At 41.3% G+C, this 19226-nt stretch overlaps 1 protein-coding gene across 1 annotated transcript in view; it reads left to right on the top strand.

Annotated features, from left to right (window-relative positions):
• The window catches only part of MGAT4B (alpha-1,3-mannosyl-glycoprotein 4-beta-N-acetylglucosaminyltransferase B), a 118495-nt gene that overhangs the window by 66403 nt on the left and 32866 nt on the right, over positions 1 to 19226 (top strand). Inside the window, exons 2-3 of the mRNA XM_060765405.2 lie at positions 16056 to 16235; positions 18610 to 18750. Of these exons, the coding sequence (XP_060621388.1) occupies positions 16056 to 16235; positions 18610 to 18750 (321 nt within the window). The remainder of the gene's footprint in view (positions 1 to 16055; positions 16236 to 18609; positions 18751 to 19226) is intronic.

The raw sequence follows: 19226 nt of genomic DNA on the forward strand, positions 1-19226 counted from the left end.
AATAATAATAATAATAATAATGGTGACTCATATTATTATCTGGTACCTTACTTACTTACTTAGGCGATCCCTCGTTGGACGAGTAAGATGGTCTTCCATTATGGATTTCCCTGTGGGTCCGCATGTGGCTGTGGAGCCCTATTCTTGCTCTGCATCTTTTTCCGCAGTGAGGGCATTGGTTTCCAGGTGGAAGGTGGTCCCGGTCGGGGTTGGCTTGACGCGCCTTCCTCCTGGCACGTTTCACTCTTTCACCCTCCACTCGTGCCTCCTCAAATTCTGCAGCACTGCTGGTCACAGCTGTCCTCCAGCTGGAGCGCTCAAGGGCCAGGGCTTCCCAGTTCTCAGTGTCTATGCCAGAGTTTTTAAGGTTGGCTTTGAGCCCATCTTTAAATCTCTTTTCCTGTCCACCAACGTTCCGTTTTCCGTTCTTAAGTTCGGAGTAGAGCAACTGCTTTGGGAGACGGTGGTCAGGCATCCGGACAACGTGGCCAGCCCAGCGGAGTTGATGTTGTAGGACCATCGCTTCAATGCTGGTGGTCTTTGCTTCTTCCAGCACACTGACGTTTGTCCGCTTGTCTTCCCAAGAGATTTGCAGGATTTTCCGGAGGCAGCGCTGATGGAAACGTTCCAGGAGTTGCATGTGACGTCTGTAGACAGTCCACGTCTCACAGGCATAGAGCAGGGTTGGGAGGACAATAGCTTTATAGACAAGCACCTTGGTCTCCCTACGGATGTCCCGGTCCTCAAACACTCTCTGCTTCATTCTGGAAAATGCTGCACTTGCAGAGCTCAGGCGGTGTTGTATTTCGGCGTCGATGTTGACTTTGGTGGAGAGGTGGCTGCCAAGGTAGCGGAAATGATCAACATTTTCTAATGTTACACCATTAAGCTGTATCACTGGCATTGGAGAGGGGTTGGCTGGTGCCTGCTGGAAAAGCACCTTGGTTTTTTCAATGTTCAATGACAGGCCGAGCTTCTCGTATGCTTCTGCGAAGGTGTTTAGAGTGGCTTGTAGATCTTCTTCTGAATGCGCACAGACGACATTGTCATCAGCATACTGGAGTTCTATAACAGATGTTGTTGTAACCTTGGTTTTGGCTTTCAGTCTGTTGAGGTTGAATAGCTTGCCATCTGTCCGATAGATTATTTCCACTCCGGTGGGAAGCTTCCCATCAACAAGGTGAAGTATCATAGCGATGAAGATGGAGAATAGAGTTGGGGCAATAACACATCCCTGTTTGACACCTGATTCCACTTTAAATGGGTCACTGGTACCAGAACCTATTGGCAGTTGTTTTTTCAGAGGCCAGAGCTATTCAGCATCAGACCTCTTTGAAAAACAAAGCAAATGAGATATCAAAAGTGCAGGATTTGCTAAGATTGGTTTACATGATTGGTAAAGAACAATTGCTCTAACACAAATGAAAGCAATATATGGTATAAAGTGTAAGATTTATTGTATAAAGGGTATAGAAAAAATAAGGATGAAATGATGTTTTGAATCAGATCAACCAAGTGATAGAAGGAAAGACACAGAATACAACGGATGAAGAATATTGAGCTTCAAATAGAGAAGTACAGCTTTGGTATATGGGATTACTGCCGGATTGCAATTAAGTATATTTGACCAGCTGAATCATTCCTTGGTTGCTTTAATGAAAGCTAAAAATGAAACCTTACAACAAATAAGTAAGTCTATGAGTTGTTTGACTATGGAAATAAATTTGAGAGATTGGAGAGAAAAATGTTGATGTTAATAATGGGAGGACACTCAGAAGCCTTCCTAGAATTAACAAAATTACATTATTGGTTAAGAACAGATTATAAAGGATGGAGTAAGCTTGTCAAATATTCTTGGGAAGATGATATACTAAGATTGAAACTGGAAACCTTGGGAAAAATGGTCAATATTGGAAAAAATTTGGTTTGTGATATAGTTCCTATGCCTATGCATGTGGGAAAATGGTTCTGGGTTCCATATTTGTTATCCAAGAAAACCATATGCACAAGGTCCAAATATACAAATTTGAATGAAATAATTGATATTGATAGATGCAATAAATGGGATATGTATGTCCTTTAACAGTAAAACAAGTTGAACCATGTGCATTGGAAATGGCAGATGCAATCTGCAGGTTACAAAAGCTAAAGCCCAAAACAATGGTATATGACAATGGAATGTAATGCCTATGTGCTATATCACCTAATGATTTATATTGGTGGAAACACAGAACACCACTGGTATGATATCTTCATAGGATACATTTAATAGTATGGATAGGGATACTTATATTGCTGCCAATCATTTGGATCTTATGGCCTCTTAGACAAATGACAGGATTGACAAATCGATTATCTATATTTGAAAACAAGTTAACGTGTTTAGAAACACAATTATGAACTATGATGTTTGATTAATCATACAAGTTCAATATTAACCTAAAGATATGTACTCTACACTTAATCAAGTTTGATTATAAGTATAACCAACACTGAATTGCTTATCATGTATGGATCATGTATGTGATACGATAAATTAGCATTTATGTATCAAGGGGAGGAATATGTGAGGAATGAATGTTTGAATGCATGGAAAAGAGAAGAAACAGGCCTGAAGAAAAACCAACATGGAGTTCTCGCAAGGCATGATATGGGATGAACTTGGCAGTCGAAGCGAGGAGGCAGCAAGGCATAACTGAACAACAATGGACAATGAGGTATGCGGCCGAGCATGTAAGGAGTGCAGGAGGTACCCCATAAGTCATGAGGCCTGGAATGCTAATGTCTTGAACTTTGGAGAGAACAAAGACATATTGTCCTTTAGTAAGAGGACAGAGCAACCTGCTGTTGAAATGAAGAAAAATGGATTTTGGCCTATAAATGCAGGGGACCCCTGACAATCTCCATGCTTCCTGAACTGCAGCAATGGAGTGTCCACGCTTCCTCAGAAAAGACTGATCATCTTTGCCGGAGAAGGCCTGTGTGTGCATGAGTATGAATGAATGTGTGTGTGCACGAGAGCTCTCCTTGATGTATTTTCCCATCATCATGAAGATGTGTGATAAGTTCACCACAAGTGCGGTTCCCACTTCGTGGCAATTGGTGGTGATTACAAGAATGCTGGGGTATCATAAAAATGTTATAACTAGATATTGATCTTGCTTCAGCTTCTGTATGATCAGCTTTCGCAAAAAAAAAAAATGGAGGAGTGAAGGGGCTAACAGAACTCAGAAATGTTGAAATTCTAAAATGCAAACCTAGAGAGGGGTTTGTGCCTCTCCTCTGGCCTGCAGAAGACCAGAAGCTAAGAGGAGATAATGTATCTAGAAGACACAAGATGCTGTATTGTCAAGTACACCCAGGGTGGGTTACTACGCCCAGGGAGTACCCAAGGGTGGGTTAACACCCAAAATGCTTATCTGTAACAATAATGTGTGTGTTTACGTAGTTTGTAGAAGGTTAGCAGTGAAAGACATTGGAGTGGCAAAATATGAGAAAAAACATGTTTTTGAATGGTTGATCCGATAAGAGAGGTGTGTGCCCATGACACAGTGAAAAGACATGTATATAAGGAGACTGAAATATCCAAATATCAGAGACAGCTCTCTTTGAAGACACTGGTCTGTCTGGGCTGTTTCTCCCTGTGTGGCCACACTTGAAATAAAGAGATTTCTGCTTTACCTCTGGAGACTAGACTCTCTTCATTTTGCTGCCCTCTGTGACGGACTCAGCAAGGACCCCAAGCAGGGGGTCCCCTACATTTCGACTTTAAAGGAGCTGGGGGTGACCATGGCCGACAGGGAGCTCTGGCGTGGGCCGTCCATGAGGCCACGAAGAGTCAGAAGCAACTGAACGAATAAACAACAACACCCTTCTATATGCTATCCTTCCAGCTTAAGATATAACTGGGCCTGAATCAGTTAGCTAGCAGATCCTCTTCTCTTTTGACAGCCTGGTTGAGGGCCAACTCCTTCAAATCAGGACACTGTTAGCAATATTAAAAATTAACTAGATATTTGAATTACAAAAAATGCGAGTCAAGCACTGAAAGGGTTAAATGGATGCAAGAACTCAGTAAAAGCTATAGTTTTATAAAAGCAGATATGCCTGTAGCTTAGTAGCCTTCAGTGTTAGCAGACCTCAGTGAGAGAAGCCTCTGTATGATAGGCCTCTGTCTGAGAGAGCTCTCAGTCTGTGAGAGGCCTCTGTGGAAGAAGGGTCTCAGTGTGTTGGTGGGAGAAAAGCCTCAGTGTGAGGTAGACCTCAGTATTAGTAGGCCTCAGTGTTCATGTGCTTCAGTGGGAGAAAGGCCTCAGTGTGAGTTAGGCCTCACTGTTAGTAAACTTTAGTATGAGAAGTCCTAGTGTGAGAAGCTTCTGTGAGAGAAGCCCCAGGTTGAAGGCCATCATGTGTGAAGCTCCAGTGTAAAGGCTTCTGTCTGTAAAAAGCTACTGTGTGAAGCTCCTGTGTAACTTAGGTGTGATAAGAGGCTCTGGAAATCTTATGGAAATCTTATTTTTGTAAGTAGTGCAACCGTATTATTTTACCACAAAGAAAAGCCTCCTATAGAAGAGATAACATTGGTCTGTGTTTTTGTTCTTTTTATCACTTTTGGCTACTGGTGCTGGGTTACGCTGCTGCTAATAAAGTTACCCTGTTGTACATTTATGAGGAGGGTCTTTTGTTAATGAGCCCACTCACCCAATAGACACTTCACCATAAATAATATTCCCATCTATCTCAGTCACTTTTAAAAGAACCTTTCTTTCACAAATGTGAAGTAACATGATGCTAAATTTAATGCCTTTAAAAGTCTGCCTTTGTGCTTGTTTTTCCTGAAATATTAACAAGGAAATGTTTGCACTCGTTTGATTTTTTAAAAAAGAACATTGATCTTTCAACCAAGCCAATGATTCTCATTGTTCTCTGAAAAGCAATGCCTATTTAACCGGCCTAGAGACCATCATCAAGGTGGCTTTTGTTTGGAACCCATATTTTGTACCCGTATGGTAACTATTTTTAGACTTCGATGATGAAGTATTTTTTTTCTTCAACAAATTCTGTTGTTCATTCCCAGCATGATTTATTCCCCAACCCAATGAGAACATAAAAACAAAAACAAAGCTCTTGTTTTGTGTGCAACAGAGAGAATGCTTAGAATGCTTTATTTGTGGTGTGCCACTTGAATAATTAGACTGCTAATGAAGTAGCTCTGCTTGAGGTGGAGGCATGAAAGCAAAGAACCACAATGGAAAGAATAAAGGATTCGGAAACTTTGCAAATCTGCTTTCTTTGTCATGGGAGAGTGAAGATATAATGCTCCTAATCGCTTAGAAAACTAAGAGCACCCTTGAACTTGTACTGTCCATGCCGCTTCTTCTTCCATATGAAGATTCCTCTCTCCCTTTCAGTATTTGGATTAATTGTGCCTGGTATTACAATTGCACAAGGTTTCTGCTAACCATGGTTAGCAGTATGGATTGCATACTGTGGGTTGTCAATAGATAAGGGTTAGCAAGAGAGCCAGCCAGGTTTAGAGCAGGGATCTTCAAGTTTTTTAAACAGAGGGCCAAGTCACAGTCCCTTAAACTGTTGGAGGGCCGGATTATAATGTGAAAAAAATGAATGAATTCCTATGCACACTGCACATATCTTATTTGTAGTGCAAAAAAACACACTTAAAAAGAATACAATAATTAAAATGAGGAACAATTTTAACACATATATACTTATTAGTATTTCAGTAGCAAGTGTGGGCCTGCTTTTGGCTGAAGAGATAGGATTGTTGTTGTTGTGTGCTTTGAAGTCGTTTCAGACTTAGGTTCACCCTGAGCGAGGGCTGAGTAAATGACCTTGGAGGGCCGTAACCATCCCTTGGGCCTTAGTTTGAGGACCCCTGATTTAGAGGTTTGATCATTGGATAATGACACTGGAGAGGGTTTGAAACCCCACTCATCAATGAAAATCCGCTGAATGACCTTGGACAAGTCACAAACTTTTAACCCCAAGAACCTTGTGATCAGTTTCCCTTAATGTAAATCAGAAAAAAACTTGAAGGTACAAAATAATAACAACAACAATAATAATAATAACAACAAAATTTGATGTATAATGATGTGGAGATATGATACTATCAATTCTTCTCTCTAAGCCTAGAAGGAAGGAAGGGCACTCATGAACCTGAGTGAGATTTCTGATTACCTAGTTAAGGTTAGTTAATCAGGTGGTGTTATATCTGCCCCAAAGTTTTGGAATGTGGTCTTAAAAGCTCAAAATTATAGAATCAGAATGTTCAAGTCCATTCTAATAGCCCAGCGTGGGTCCCTTTACTTAATTTAATAAAATCCTAAGTTTTGAATTATATTTATATGGATGAAAATGTGATAAACATTCTACAGAAGTTCCTTCTTCTTGATAGGTAAGCTAGAGCATCTGGCTGTAATAATAATAATAATAATAATAATAATAATAATAATAACAACAACAACAACAACAACAACAACAACAGCTTTATTTTTGTACCCCGCCACCATCTCCCCAAAGGGACTCAGGGCAGCTTACATAGGCCCAAGCCCGATCAACACAGTAAAAATAACACATTAAAATGTGAACAACAATATAAAATAAAATAACATTATAACAATATATAAAACAGGCATCAAAACCAACAACCAATAACAAGCTCAATTTATTAATGCAAGCAATTGTTAAAGCAAGGTTTCAGATACACAGCAAGCCCTTGGCATCCAGTGGGTTTGGTTCCAGAATGCTCCATGGATACCAAAATCCATGGATGCTCACTTCCCACTGTATACATTGGCATAGTAAGAGGGTGCCCCTTATGTAAAATGGCAAACTCAAAAGCTATTTTTATAATTTAAAAAATATAAAACCTGTAGACACAGAATGCTGACCGTAGAAATATTTTCAAAGAGAGATGCAGCTCACTGCTTCAGGATTTCCCCCTTATTCCCTGCACCTGCCCTCAAAACTCCCTAGAAATAGCAGGCACTCATGAGACCCACGTGCTATGATTCAAATGTTAACAAACAGACGATTGATGTAAGCTAGCGGATGGGCCTCCGGAGGTGGTCGACACGGTGACGGCCGGCCCAGTTGGTCTCTATCCGGCTAAATAGCGCAGGCAACCCACCGTCGGTCTACACAGAAAGTGGATTACACCACTAAGTCTATACAAATCGGTCAGCACACAATCGAACAACACAACTATAATGGTCTGCACAATGGACTACACAGCAACTGCCCAGTGAGGTTGAGAAGAGAGAGGTATCCGCCGCTTGCCCGATGGCGAGGGCCAGATGGAGGGCTGGTGGGCCTAGATGGAATAGACAAGAGTGGAAAGCCTGGTTGGCCCAGCGGTGAGGGAGGGAGACGAACAAACCCGGATGGAAGAGCCGTAGGCCCACGCGGCGTGGCAGAGGATCAGCAGCGCGGCAAGATGGCGTCTCCTCCTTCTCCTACTCCCCAAGCAGCGCTGCAGGAATGGTGGCCACAGCAGCCTCCCCTCAGCTCTACTCGGCGCTGCGGGCCAGCTGCTGACCTAGGCGGCGGCGGGCCCAGGTCGAGTAACACAAGCAGCATAAGCTGCACCGCCGCTCACTTCGGCAGCCGACGGGTCTCGCTAGCAGGGGGTCTGCAGCGCTGGATCTCCTTCGCACTGCGTCTCCCTCTTGGCGCGCTCCCTCTCCTCGATTGCAGCAGCGGGCCCAGGCAGGCAGCCTGGCGACCGCGGCAGACTCCACCCAGCCCGGCCCAGCTCGATCAGCCGGCCGACAGCCGGTCCAAGCGGCGTCCCTCCCGCGGCTCACGGCCCGCTCCTCCACAGCCGCCGCAGCCTCGATGGCAGGGGGGAAAGACAGCCGCGGCGTGTCTCTCGTGGTCATGCTGGCAGGTCTGTCATTTTGCCCATTATTAAATTAATAAATATAAAAATCCAGATACTCAGGTGTGGCTTTCAGCTTTCTATATCTGTGGTAGTGTTATTTATTTTCTGAATTTGTTTTTAGTTTGCCTTTTCCTTTACAATTGCCATATGGCCTTTAACTCCTCTGTTCATACATGCAGCTGCCTTGATCTCCTTTTTTTTTAAAAAAAAATCAGTGCTATATGTTCTTCCTTGTCTTGGTCTTGCTGTTTCACCCCTATGATTCTCCACAAGGGTTTTCACATTCACTTCTGGATGGACACAGTTGACAAACTCAGGTCTTTCTTGATCGCAGTGTTGGGCCTGACGAGGGTTCTGTTATCATTATAAAGAGGAAATTGAGCAAAAATGATACTGAAATAAAACAATTTATTGGAGGATCCCACAACCCAAAATACAAGGTGTATTATCTGTTTTGTATTCAAATAAACGTCTGGGCCTCACAGTTTCATGTCTGTGTTATTGAAAGAAGGATTGAGAAAGAGGGAGAAGAAAAACCTTTTAGAGTATTTGTTGCCTGTTTTCTGTAAAGAGCTGAGGGAGCTTGTGTGGGGTTTTTTTCTGTATTTATTGTTTCTTGCAAAATGAGATGGGTTGGGGAACTTGTGTCTTCTCTGGAGAAACTCTAGCAGTGGCATTCATGTAGAGAAAAAGAGAGTGCACGAGAAAGTAAAGGTCATCTTGCTGCTAGCTCCAGGATTTTTCTGATATGCCACAGCGAACCCTCCAGAGTCAAGAAGCAATCTCTGCGGTCTTCCTCAGTGTGACCAAAGGTCAAGATACACTTTTAAAACTACTAAGCAGAGGCAGTTTTAATCTTTTCTGTTAAATTGTGCTATTTGGTGAACCATTTGTGAACTCGCAAATTGTGTAGGTTTTTAAAAAACTGTTTCAGGATTTGTCTTTCTGTTTAATCTTTGCTGGGGTACACTGAAAGTGGCAGAAAACATTACGAGCTGCTACTGTCCCATGAAGGGACAATTGCAACTCTTGTAACATTCTTGGTGCAAGCCTTTAGACTTGGATGCTCGTTCTTTTCTTGGTAGTAGTGGGTACCAGCTTAGATCCATAAGATATCAGAAGAAGCACATTGTATGCTTTGAAAGCCCCATAGGGATCAGCCTAAGGAGAAATGGGGATTTAGGAAGGAAGGAATTAGAGAAGCCTATGTACTTTCATAGGAAAGCCTTTCACTTTGAGAATGATACCTTTCATTTGGGGTGGACAGCTGTGAACTTCCAAATGCTGCAGGACCGATGCTCCCAGTGGTAGTGGTGAAGATATCTGGGAGCTTGAGATTTTTTCACTACTGACCATAGCTACTGGGAGAGTCAGTGAAGTAACCTCTGGAGGTCCATTCCTACCCATCCTTGTTTTAGCCTACCTTCCTCTTAGATAAAATGAACTCAGACACACAGTGATGAACCAAAAAGTCTGCTCTTTTTCTCTTCTGTCTATCATGAGGCATAGAAATGGGTGCGTGGGAGCATTGTCTGAACCTTTACTTTCCTACAGAATTGTTCTGTTCTGTACAATTAGAGAATTGTCTATAATTAATAGTCTCTGTGTTTGCAAGCTGAAGTTGTTTGTTGGGCTTCCTGAAGCCCCAAGTCAGACATGGAGGTGAAACCTCTTGGGCTGACAGACTAGAAATGTTAAGAGCTGCATTGCTGCATTTCTGGCTAATCCAAGGAAGTATCGTTGATGCTCCCCCAACTTCCTAGTTTAATGAAAAGTGCAGCTTTTGTGGTACAGGAAGACCATTAATGACTGATCAGTGACATTTCCCACTGTATGTGTGGGGTAGAAATGGAATAATCCTCATTCCTTACCTTTAAAAAAATCATTAGATAATGTCTTGACTTCATGTCCCAGGTTTTATATAAAATTTTAGAAGCAAAGTTAAGTTGTTTGACTTGACTTTAATGAACTTTAGCAGAAGTACAGCATGGGTGTGTGTTTGTACAGTGTATTTCCTCCATTGGGTTGTCTAAGACTCCCACTGCAGCTCCACTCCACTGCAGACAAAATGTGTGTCACTGATTAACTTCCCAGGCACCCCCCTTGTACATTAGGGAGTTGGCTGCCCACCTTTAAAAATGTTTGAAGTATCACCTATATCTTTAGTAAACATTTATGTTAGAAATAAGATGGGAAAAACTGTTTTTACCTCTGTTTGTGTTGTTTTTCCTTGTTAATTGTATAATCAGCATTAAATGTTTGCCGTATGTATGTTCTGTAAGCCATTCAGGGTGAGAAGGACAGGGTATAAATACTGTAAATAAATAAATAAATAAACCATTTCATTTTAAAAATGGGCCTATTTTTCAAAAAATTGAAAAATTGTTTTGATGAGGTTGGTCATCACTTATTCTAGCCAATCCATGCTGTGCGCAGCCAACTTCTGCTGCACCCACAGAGAACTGGTTTTCCCATTAGGGAGAAGATGGTATGATAAACAACGTGCAATGAAAATACTTGCACATCTAGTTCAGTTCATGTACATCTGTGCTCCCTGAGCTAAGAATGGGCTTCTGTAACAAACTGTACTGTTTAATTGGATTATTAACATAGGATGATATGCAGTTGCCTTAAAAGCTATTTCTGTTAGTACAGTTTCAGTCTCAGGAGCACAATGCCATACCTAAATGCTGCAGATACATAGGAAGGCTATGTGCATCAATGCCCCAGCATTGAATTTGTTGTCTTGTGTTCATTTCTTTGTGTGTTAAACCTTTTACAGATGTTCTGTGATCATGGTTAATGTACTAGGCTAGAATCTTGAACATGGACCTGTATATGTGTTTAAATAATAGTGAATGTGTCCATAGACCATTGTCAAAGAGAGCATTTTCCAAAGGAGAGAAATAAAAAAAATGAAACTTCTTTTCTGTAGCTTTATTTAGAAATGTGGTAAGCAAGAGCACCTCATAAATGAGAAGGAGGAGGAGACATTCATTCTGATAACACAAAAGAAATGAGTCCAAAGAGCAGAGAAAATAGGATTGGGGGAGATTTCAAGCCTCCAAATTTCTCTTCTTTTGATCGTTGAAGAAATAATGGTGGTGAGGATACAAAGCTGTGGTGTATATGTCATTACTGAATACCTGAATAGAGCTTGCAAGGAATGGGAAATGTATCTATCACCCTATGGTTGTTGATAAACAGTGGTAAAGGATGATGGGGACTGAAGTCCATCAACAACTGAAGGGCTACACCTTCCCCATTTCTGTCTGGTTGGATTTCATTAAGTGGGGAAAATGTGTTCAAATTTAGTTTTGTAATGGAGTGCTGAATAGGAGTGTGTGAACTGAAAAAGAAAATTGGTGCAACAAAGATGGAGTAGGAAGGACATATTGGAAGGGATTCTTAAATTGACTATATTTAGTGTAGCTGTGGCATGGCTAATCTCTCTTTTGTTAATAGCAAGCAATATAAAAACAGATGGACTTTCCAGAGCATCAGTAATGTTTTATGGCTCAGATGCAGTATGCAAACATGCCTTTGTATCCATTTATGTGTGGAAGATTCAGGCTACCAGTGAAAATCATCATGATAGAGCTTGAAGTAGCATGGTTGAGCTATGAAAAATGGTTCTTGGCACTTGGAAAAATGTAAATGCACTTGGAAAAAGAAGCATATTCTTGTTCTGGACAGAAGTGTAGCAGATCTAATTCTCTTAAAATTAGTGTATATACTTATTATTCTAATACTGACTGGCTAAATTTGACTGAAACTGGTATGGAGAGATTTTCCATAATGTATAATTTCTCCTTATTTGCGTGGATGATATGTGCCATGATGAAACATTCATAAAGCATTTAAAACGTGAAGTAGAAATGTAAAATAGTTAAACAACTTATCAGTAGTTTATACTCCTTCTTTTTTTAATGTGCTGAAACCAGTAGTGGGTTTGTGTATATCATCTGCTTCTTTAATCCCCATCCAGGCAGATGACTGCCTTAATCTGAGGTATTTTCTGACACCAGAGATACTTTCAATCTCTTTCAATGCTCCATCGGCATAGAAGTATCTGTGGATGCAGAATCAAGAATGTTCTGCAACACCCAAAGACTTCAAGCCAGAAAACACATATTTGTACCAGGTGGAATATTTTGTTCTGAGAAGCTGTAAATCCTTCTTGTTTGCAAAAAATGTAACTAAGAGAAATATAATATATTTATTGGGAAAATGTTTGTCCCAAGCAGTTTTTCACTTGTTAAAAAGACATCTGCCCTTGCACTTTGCTACTCTGCTGCTGAGTATGCATGCCCAGTGTGGAACCCATCTCACCATACTAAAACAGTGGATGTGCCTCTTAATGAGTCAGGCTGCATTATTACAGGATGTCTGAGCCCTACACCACTGGAGAAATTACACTGTTTAGCCAGAATTGTACCACCTGAAATCCACTTGGAAATAGCAGCCAATAATGAAAGGACCAAGGCATTGATATCCCTGGCCCATCCCCTGATCTGATATCAGCCAGCATACCAACGCCTTAAATCAAGAAATAGTTTAGAAATAGTTAGATCTACAGAGATACTCACAGGAACACTTCAGTAAGTGACAGTCTAAAAATGGCAGGTTAAAACCTGAAATCCCAATCCATGGCTGATACCAAATGAGAGACTCCCTCCTGGACACACAGAAGACTGGGCAACTTGGAAGGCACTGAACAGACTGTGCTCTGGCACCACGAGGTGCAGAGCCAACCTTAAGAAATGGGGCTACAAAGTGGAGTCCATGACATGAGAGTGTGGAGAAGAGCAAGCCATGCACCACCTATTACAATACAGCCTGAGCCCTGCCACATGCACCATGGAGGACCTTCTTATAGCAACACCAGAGGCACTCGAAGTGTCCAGCTACTGGTCAAAGGACATTTACAATAGGATACCAATTTTTTTAACTTTGTTTTCTCTCAGCTACATCACAACTGTAGCCTTGGTTCACTCCTGATACGATAAATAAAATTTTTAAAACCTGTTAAAATAAAAGATCAGGATGCTGCTTACAACTCTTCCAGCAAAAGTATCATCAAAAGTTTAGGTAATTTTTTGTTTGTTTGATGAGTTCTTCAATAAAATATGATTCCTGGGGACTAAAATATTTTTTTCTGTCTAGATGAGAGTTAAAAGACTTTAGACTGTGCTTTAAAACAAACTGCTTTGCAACCTTTCCCGACTAGGGCTCTACATAAGGTCGCTTTGAGTTCACATCAAACTGATTGAAAAGAAATGAACATTTTTGAGCTGTAGCAATATTTTTTATGTAAGGGTTCCCTGAGACCTGAAAATTATTTCAAGGATTCCTTCAGGGTAAAAAAAAAAAAAAGAGAGAGAGAGAGAGAGAGAGAGAGAAGTTGCTCCAGATGCAACACATCATTTGTGTTGGGACTTTTTAGAGCTATCATAGAGAGAAGCATTCAAATAAATATTTTTGGTTGTTCTCTGTTGAATACCAGTTTTATACTTAGATTCCTGCCCTCTCTTTTTGTTAGTATTCTGTGTCCCCGTGTTGTACTAGACACACATTGTTTTGGTTCTTGTAGTGATCTTGAAAGCTTATCCCGTGAGAGGCATCTCTTTTGTAGTTCTCTGAATTGGATGAATCCATGTTTGCTTGGCTGCTAATAGGATACAGCTTCACAGCTGAATGTCTTACACCTGTAAAGGCTTGTTGCACTAGCACTCTTGTCTTTGACAGGATTGCCTCCTGGCAGCTGGAAGGATTCAGAGCTTGGTTTGTCTAATAGATCTGTAAAATGTGAGGATTGTGTGAAATTCTCCTTTCGTGAAGAGGCACAGAGCAAAGCATGATGGTTTGCAAGAAGCTGTCTACAACATACAAGTCAGTGTTTGCTGCTGTTCTGTAGAATTGACATCAGAAAGTGTCTTGAAAATGAGATTCTCTTGGGGAGTTTGCGGATAAGTTATGGACAACCATCTCATTGCCACAAGGAGGTACAGCTTTTTATTCATTTGGAAACAATGCCAGGAATTGTGTGTTTCCTGACAGATGCTGTGACACAGCAGCACTTTTGACAGAATGCTCTTGGTGAAAATGAGTTTATTTATTGTGCCTCTGTATGTCTTGTTTGTTTCTTGCTTTCCCCCACATTCTTAGTTTTGTCTTGGCTGCAGCAGCTTTATTGCTGCCTTGCGCCTTATTGAGCCCCCATCACTTGGGCATGGCCAGAGCCTGTATTATCCTGGCAAGGAGTTTCAGCTCTAATTTCTGTGCCAGTAGGATTTGAGCAGGGTCATCTTGCTGCCTTCACTCATGGCTGAATTTAAGACAGGGAGAGAGGAATTGAGCTAGAAAGGAAGCCTCTGGGAGATGAAATTAGGGCTGGGGGAGCAGCTGCTTGTCCATCGTTGCCTTCAGGGCATGTCCTGCTGCAAATAATATGAATTTGACTTTGCCTGAAGTAGTCTTCCAGCTAATCAGGGGCACAGTTCACATATAGGACACTCAGGGAAAATGCCTAACTGCCCAGTAATTAAATACTCACTCCATCCATTGCTTTCGCTTTTTCCCAAGAGCCATCTCTTGCCATCTGTCCAAGAGGACAGTCGGATATCTTTCCCTTAATTATTCATGGAGTTCCTTTTATGAAGCCTCTGGTGGTTCAGATGCAACTGGGGATTGATGCCTCACAGGCCTGACTTTTGAGCTCCCCCAGGCCTGTCACAAGGTGAAGGCGGTGTGATTCCCATCTTCTTATTCATCCAAAACACTGGCTTTCATTGTGCCAGCAGTTTCAGCTTAACTTAGGCCCTTGACGATTTTTTCCTTCTCCTTAAATTGTTCACAGCTGGAATCCTGGCCTCCAGCTTGTTTCCAGTGGTTCAAGGGGGCAGTGGAACTGAACTGGACAACTGTTTCTATGTGGAGAGTCTATTTTTGTGTCTTTCTAGTGATTAGTTGCCATAGTAATAATAGCAACACCACTTAGCATAATGACATTCCCATTTGAATGTCTGGGAACTTGTTTAAAACTTAAAGAGTAGCTGAGAGCAAGCATGTCCCTGCTTCCAAACATAGCTCTGACCCTGTTCTCCCATCTCGCCCCATTTTGGTTTTGCCAAATGAAAAGTTTCTTGTAATTGGCAAGTCTGAAAAGGCAAATCAGAGCCATTTTTGCCTGATAGGTTTTCTTCTACACAAACTAGCTTGTTGAAGAAAGCATGAAAAGTAAAGTAGATTTGCTTTTGTTTCCTGTGTATTCTTGTCCTTAATCCTCGAGGAAGTGGGCATACTGAATTAGTTCCTGTTGGTTACTTCCTGAAGTACATCTTCAGTCTTATTAAAAATGACAGAACACAAATCCACTAATGAGACTTTATTTCAAATTCAGTAAATGAAGCAAGTTGTGTGTTGATATGCTTCTACCGTTTCTATAGCTGCCCATTTACAAGTTCAACCTTTTGGAACAGTTAAAGGTGACAAAAATCAGTGTGGCCCAATTATGTTGTCATTTCCATATTCTGAATAAGAGGGGGAAAGGGAGGGAAGCTGTGCTTTTCTCAGGGCACACTCTTTTTGGCCATATCTGCTTGTGTATGTATTCGGTATCTTTGAATGATATATGACCATAGCTGGCATATTACTACTACTGCTTCTAACAAATGATAAAAAGTGTAGAGTTGTTTCTGTCTGCATTCCTTAGAAAGTATTGTTTTAACAAAACAAGCAATTCTGAGCACCGTATGGCAAGAATCCAGCTCAAGGTGACTTTCAAAGGAATCCAGTTTATATATAAACCATTTAACTGGATACAGGTGTGAATGTTTATTTAATAGATTGGCATATAGTACCTGCTTAATGAAGTATGTGTATAGCTCTATTTAATTCAGAAGGGACATACACACACACCCTTCCAAATGAGCAGTAGGAGATAGATGCTGATTCCCCTGGTGAATTTCCAGGAAAGAAGAAAATAACAATTTTAATTGATGGTCGTGAATATGATGCTGGCCCTTAGCACACTGGAAAATAATAATTGCCACTCTTCTATCTCAGCCTGAAAAGTACTGTTCCAAACTACAAAAACCCTCCCTTTTATCACAGAAAGAAAGGTACAGCATTTTGCTCCTCTTCGCAGGTGATGTTGTGGATATCTATCAGCGAGAGTTCCTCGCACTGAGAGACCGCTTGCATGCTGCAGAACAGGAGAGCCTCAAGCGGTCCAAGGAGCTGAACCTCGTCCTAGATGAAATAAAGCGAGCTATCTCTGAGAAACAAGCCCTGCGGGATATAAACCGGACATGGAGCAGCTTATCTGGTAAATCAGGTTTTAATGAGGATGAGCCTCACAGATGCGTGGAAGCACTGGAGAAATGTGTGTGTGCATCTCCAAAGAGCATCAGATAAAAATTCATTCATTATGTATATCTCAGGTGGGTTTACCAGAGAGAGCAGGGCAGTGGAGGTACTTTTGAATCTCTGAAATTACTACTTGTAGAAAGATAGTGTTGGAGGTATTAGACATCTCCTTTCGGGTGTCACACAGTAGTCATGGATGTGATGTGAACACGATGAAAAAGGTTCCCTAATCCATGGAAAATATTTCATAATCTTGAATGTGACAGCTGCTGTTGCACAGTATGTGAAAAACCTAATACAGATCCCAACCCGATGTGCTTAGTCTTCAGCAAGCACACTTTTGGCTGATTTTCTGCCCTCAGTGCTTATCAATGCACAGCCACTTGCCTTGCATTTCTTAGTCCCTCTGTTGCTCCAGCTTCAACTCGCATTTGTTTTGTTATGTTTTCTGGAGGGCTCTCTCTCTCTCCTTCTCTTTGTAGCCACCTTATTCTTGTAGGTCAGAGGTTGGGAACACATGATCCACAGGCAGCATGTTGGCCCCTTCCTATTTTTGAAGACCTGGAACCATCCTCTGGAAAAGAAAGCTCCAAAATGAAAGAATGCCCTCTCCAGAAGTCTCCCAGAGTAGCAATTCTCCATTACAACAAGGAGCAGATCCCTCAGTATCTTATGAAACCCAAAGTGGATGGTCTGTAAATGCTGCTCACTTTTACCTGATACTACAGTCCATGCTGGGAGCAAAAAACTGCAGAGAAAAGTCTGCTATATTAGTGCCCCCTGGTGATAATGACATAGAAAGTCTGCATCTGGGGAATGTAGGAGTTAACAAAGTAGAAATGCTTCTACACATGCCTTCTTTCACAGAAACGTTGGTATTGGAGGCCAAAGTAACACAGCAAGAATAGGAACAGTTTCCTATACTACAAAAACAAACATCAGTTCACTGTGTTCCAGCAGACCTTTTCTTCAAAGCTAAACAACATGCACACATGAAATGAAACAACCAGGGCAGCTAGGCCTTGAACAAGTAAACAAAAAACAATTTGAAACTTCTAGAGCAGTGGTTCTTAATCTGAGGGTCCCCAGGTGCTTTGGTCTACAACTCCCAGAAATCCCAGCTAGGCTACCAGCTGTTAGGATTTCTGAGAGTTGAAGTCCAAAACATTTGGGGACCACAGGTTGAGTGAGAACCACTCTTCTAGAGACTATTACAGTTGCTTCCAAAATACTTCTAAGGACAACCTTTTCTTTTACTGCCTTCCACTTTTCTTAATGTTTCTCTTTTGATGGCCAGACTTTTCAAATATATGCTTTTTTAATAAATTGGAACTAGCTGGTGACCGCAAGCTTATCTGCACAGTCCTTTTCTCCATGTTGCTGTTCATATATGCTCAGTAATAAATTCTCAGGGCAACTGCTGTTTTCCTTGCCTGTTGTGGGCAGGTACACATACATATACAGCGCTGCAGTAGAAAGTTATTCTTTCCCTCCTCAAAATTTGTTGCATGGTTTACTGGAGACAAAGATAAAGTGAGAGTAGTGTATTTGTTAGAAGCCTCATTAACTGAAGTACTCCTGGAATTGCAATAGAGCAGGAAATGACCCATTTTATGATATGATTGTTCTTAATTAAAACTTTGGTTATTGCTATTATGTGCCTTTAAGTCATTTTCCATTTAGGGTAACCATAAAGTGACCCTAGCACAAGGTTTTCTTGGCAAAAAGAGGGTTTGCCTCACCACCTTTCAATATTTCAGAGAAAGGAACTGGTGTACCCAATTCTGAGTATTTCTCACCCTAGAAATTCCTATGACATTCATAGGGTAGCCATAAATTGATCATTGACTTGAAAGCACATATACATATCCTGATAAACCTGAAATTTGCATGCTAGGTATGCATTTTATTTTGCTTTTGAAATGTTTAGTTGCTGTTTCAGATATTCAGTCTCTTGAAATTGCACAGATTCAAAACATAAACCTGTTAGGGAGAAATGGGTCCTTGATTTATCATAGAAGTACAGAAATTCAAGGTGCAGATTGAGATCTCTTTGCCAGAGATTTCATTTAATCTTTATTCCCTCCTCCCTGTCACTAGAGGAGGAGGAGACATGTTTATCTGTCCTGAGTCCTGAGTAATTCCTGCTGCACTTAATGGGATTAGTGGGTACAAGTGAAAAAGATTGGACTGATTAACCTAAGTTAAGTGATCATCTCAGCTGGCCAGATGGTGCAATGAGTGGGTCTGCTTGTGTCGCATCACAGCTTCTTTCTTTCCCTTACAGTCTTCTCCTTCACTCTCCTTTTTTTTTTCCTCCATCCTTCTGGCAGATGAAACAAAATTAAAATTGTGGAATATCACTAACAAGAATGTGCTGCACCTCCCCACCATTTTTCATCATTTGCCACATTTGCTGTCAAAGGAAAACAGCCTGCAGCCGGCTGTGCACGTTGGACAAGGGCGTACTGGAGGTAAGTGAGTGTTGGAGCTCGCTGCTTTCAGTCACTTCCCTTCGCTTCTTGTCTAATCCTTGTTTACACTCTCCCAGCTGTAATTGAGGTGTGAAGGCAGACAAGGATACTGCTATCAGCCAAGTTGCTTTGCTGCGCAGCCATCTTAGGATAAGTAAGTCAGTTTTGATTTACAAGTTACAGCTTGTTGATGAGGCTGCTGTTGCTCACTTCCTGTGGCAGCCATTATTATAATGAACCAGACCAACAACATGACCCGTGTGATTGGGCTCCATCTTGGTGGAGGAGTGATTTATAAGCTGCCTCCATCTGGCAGCCATATTATATAAACTGGTCCCAAGAGTGAACGCTTTATGGGACACTTAAGCATACTTACAGATGTTGCTAATGCTTTCATCGGTCCTAGTAAACAGCTTGGTTTTTCAGCTTGAAGGCTGATCAAAGCAGAAGCTCCCCATGTTTCTCAGTCTTATTTA

This window comes from Anolis sagrei, chromosome 2 (genome assembly GCF_037176765.1).
Source record: "Anolis sagrei isolate rAnoSag1 chromosome 2, rAnoSag1.mat, whole genome shotgun sequence".
NCBI lineage: Eukaryota > Metazoa > Chordata > Lepidosauria > Squamata > Dactyloidae > Anolis > Anolis sagrei.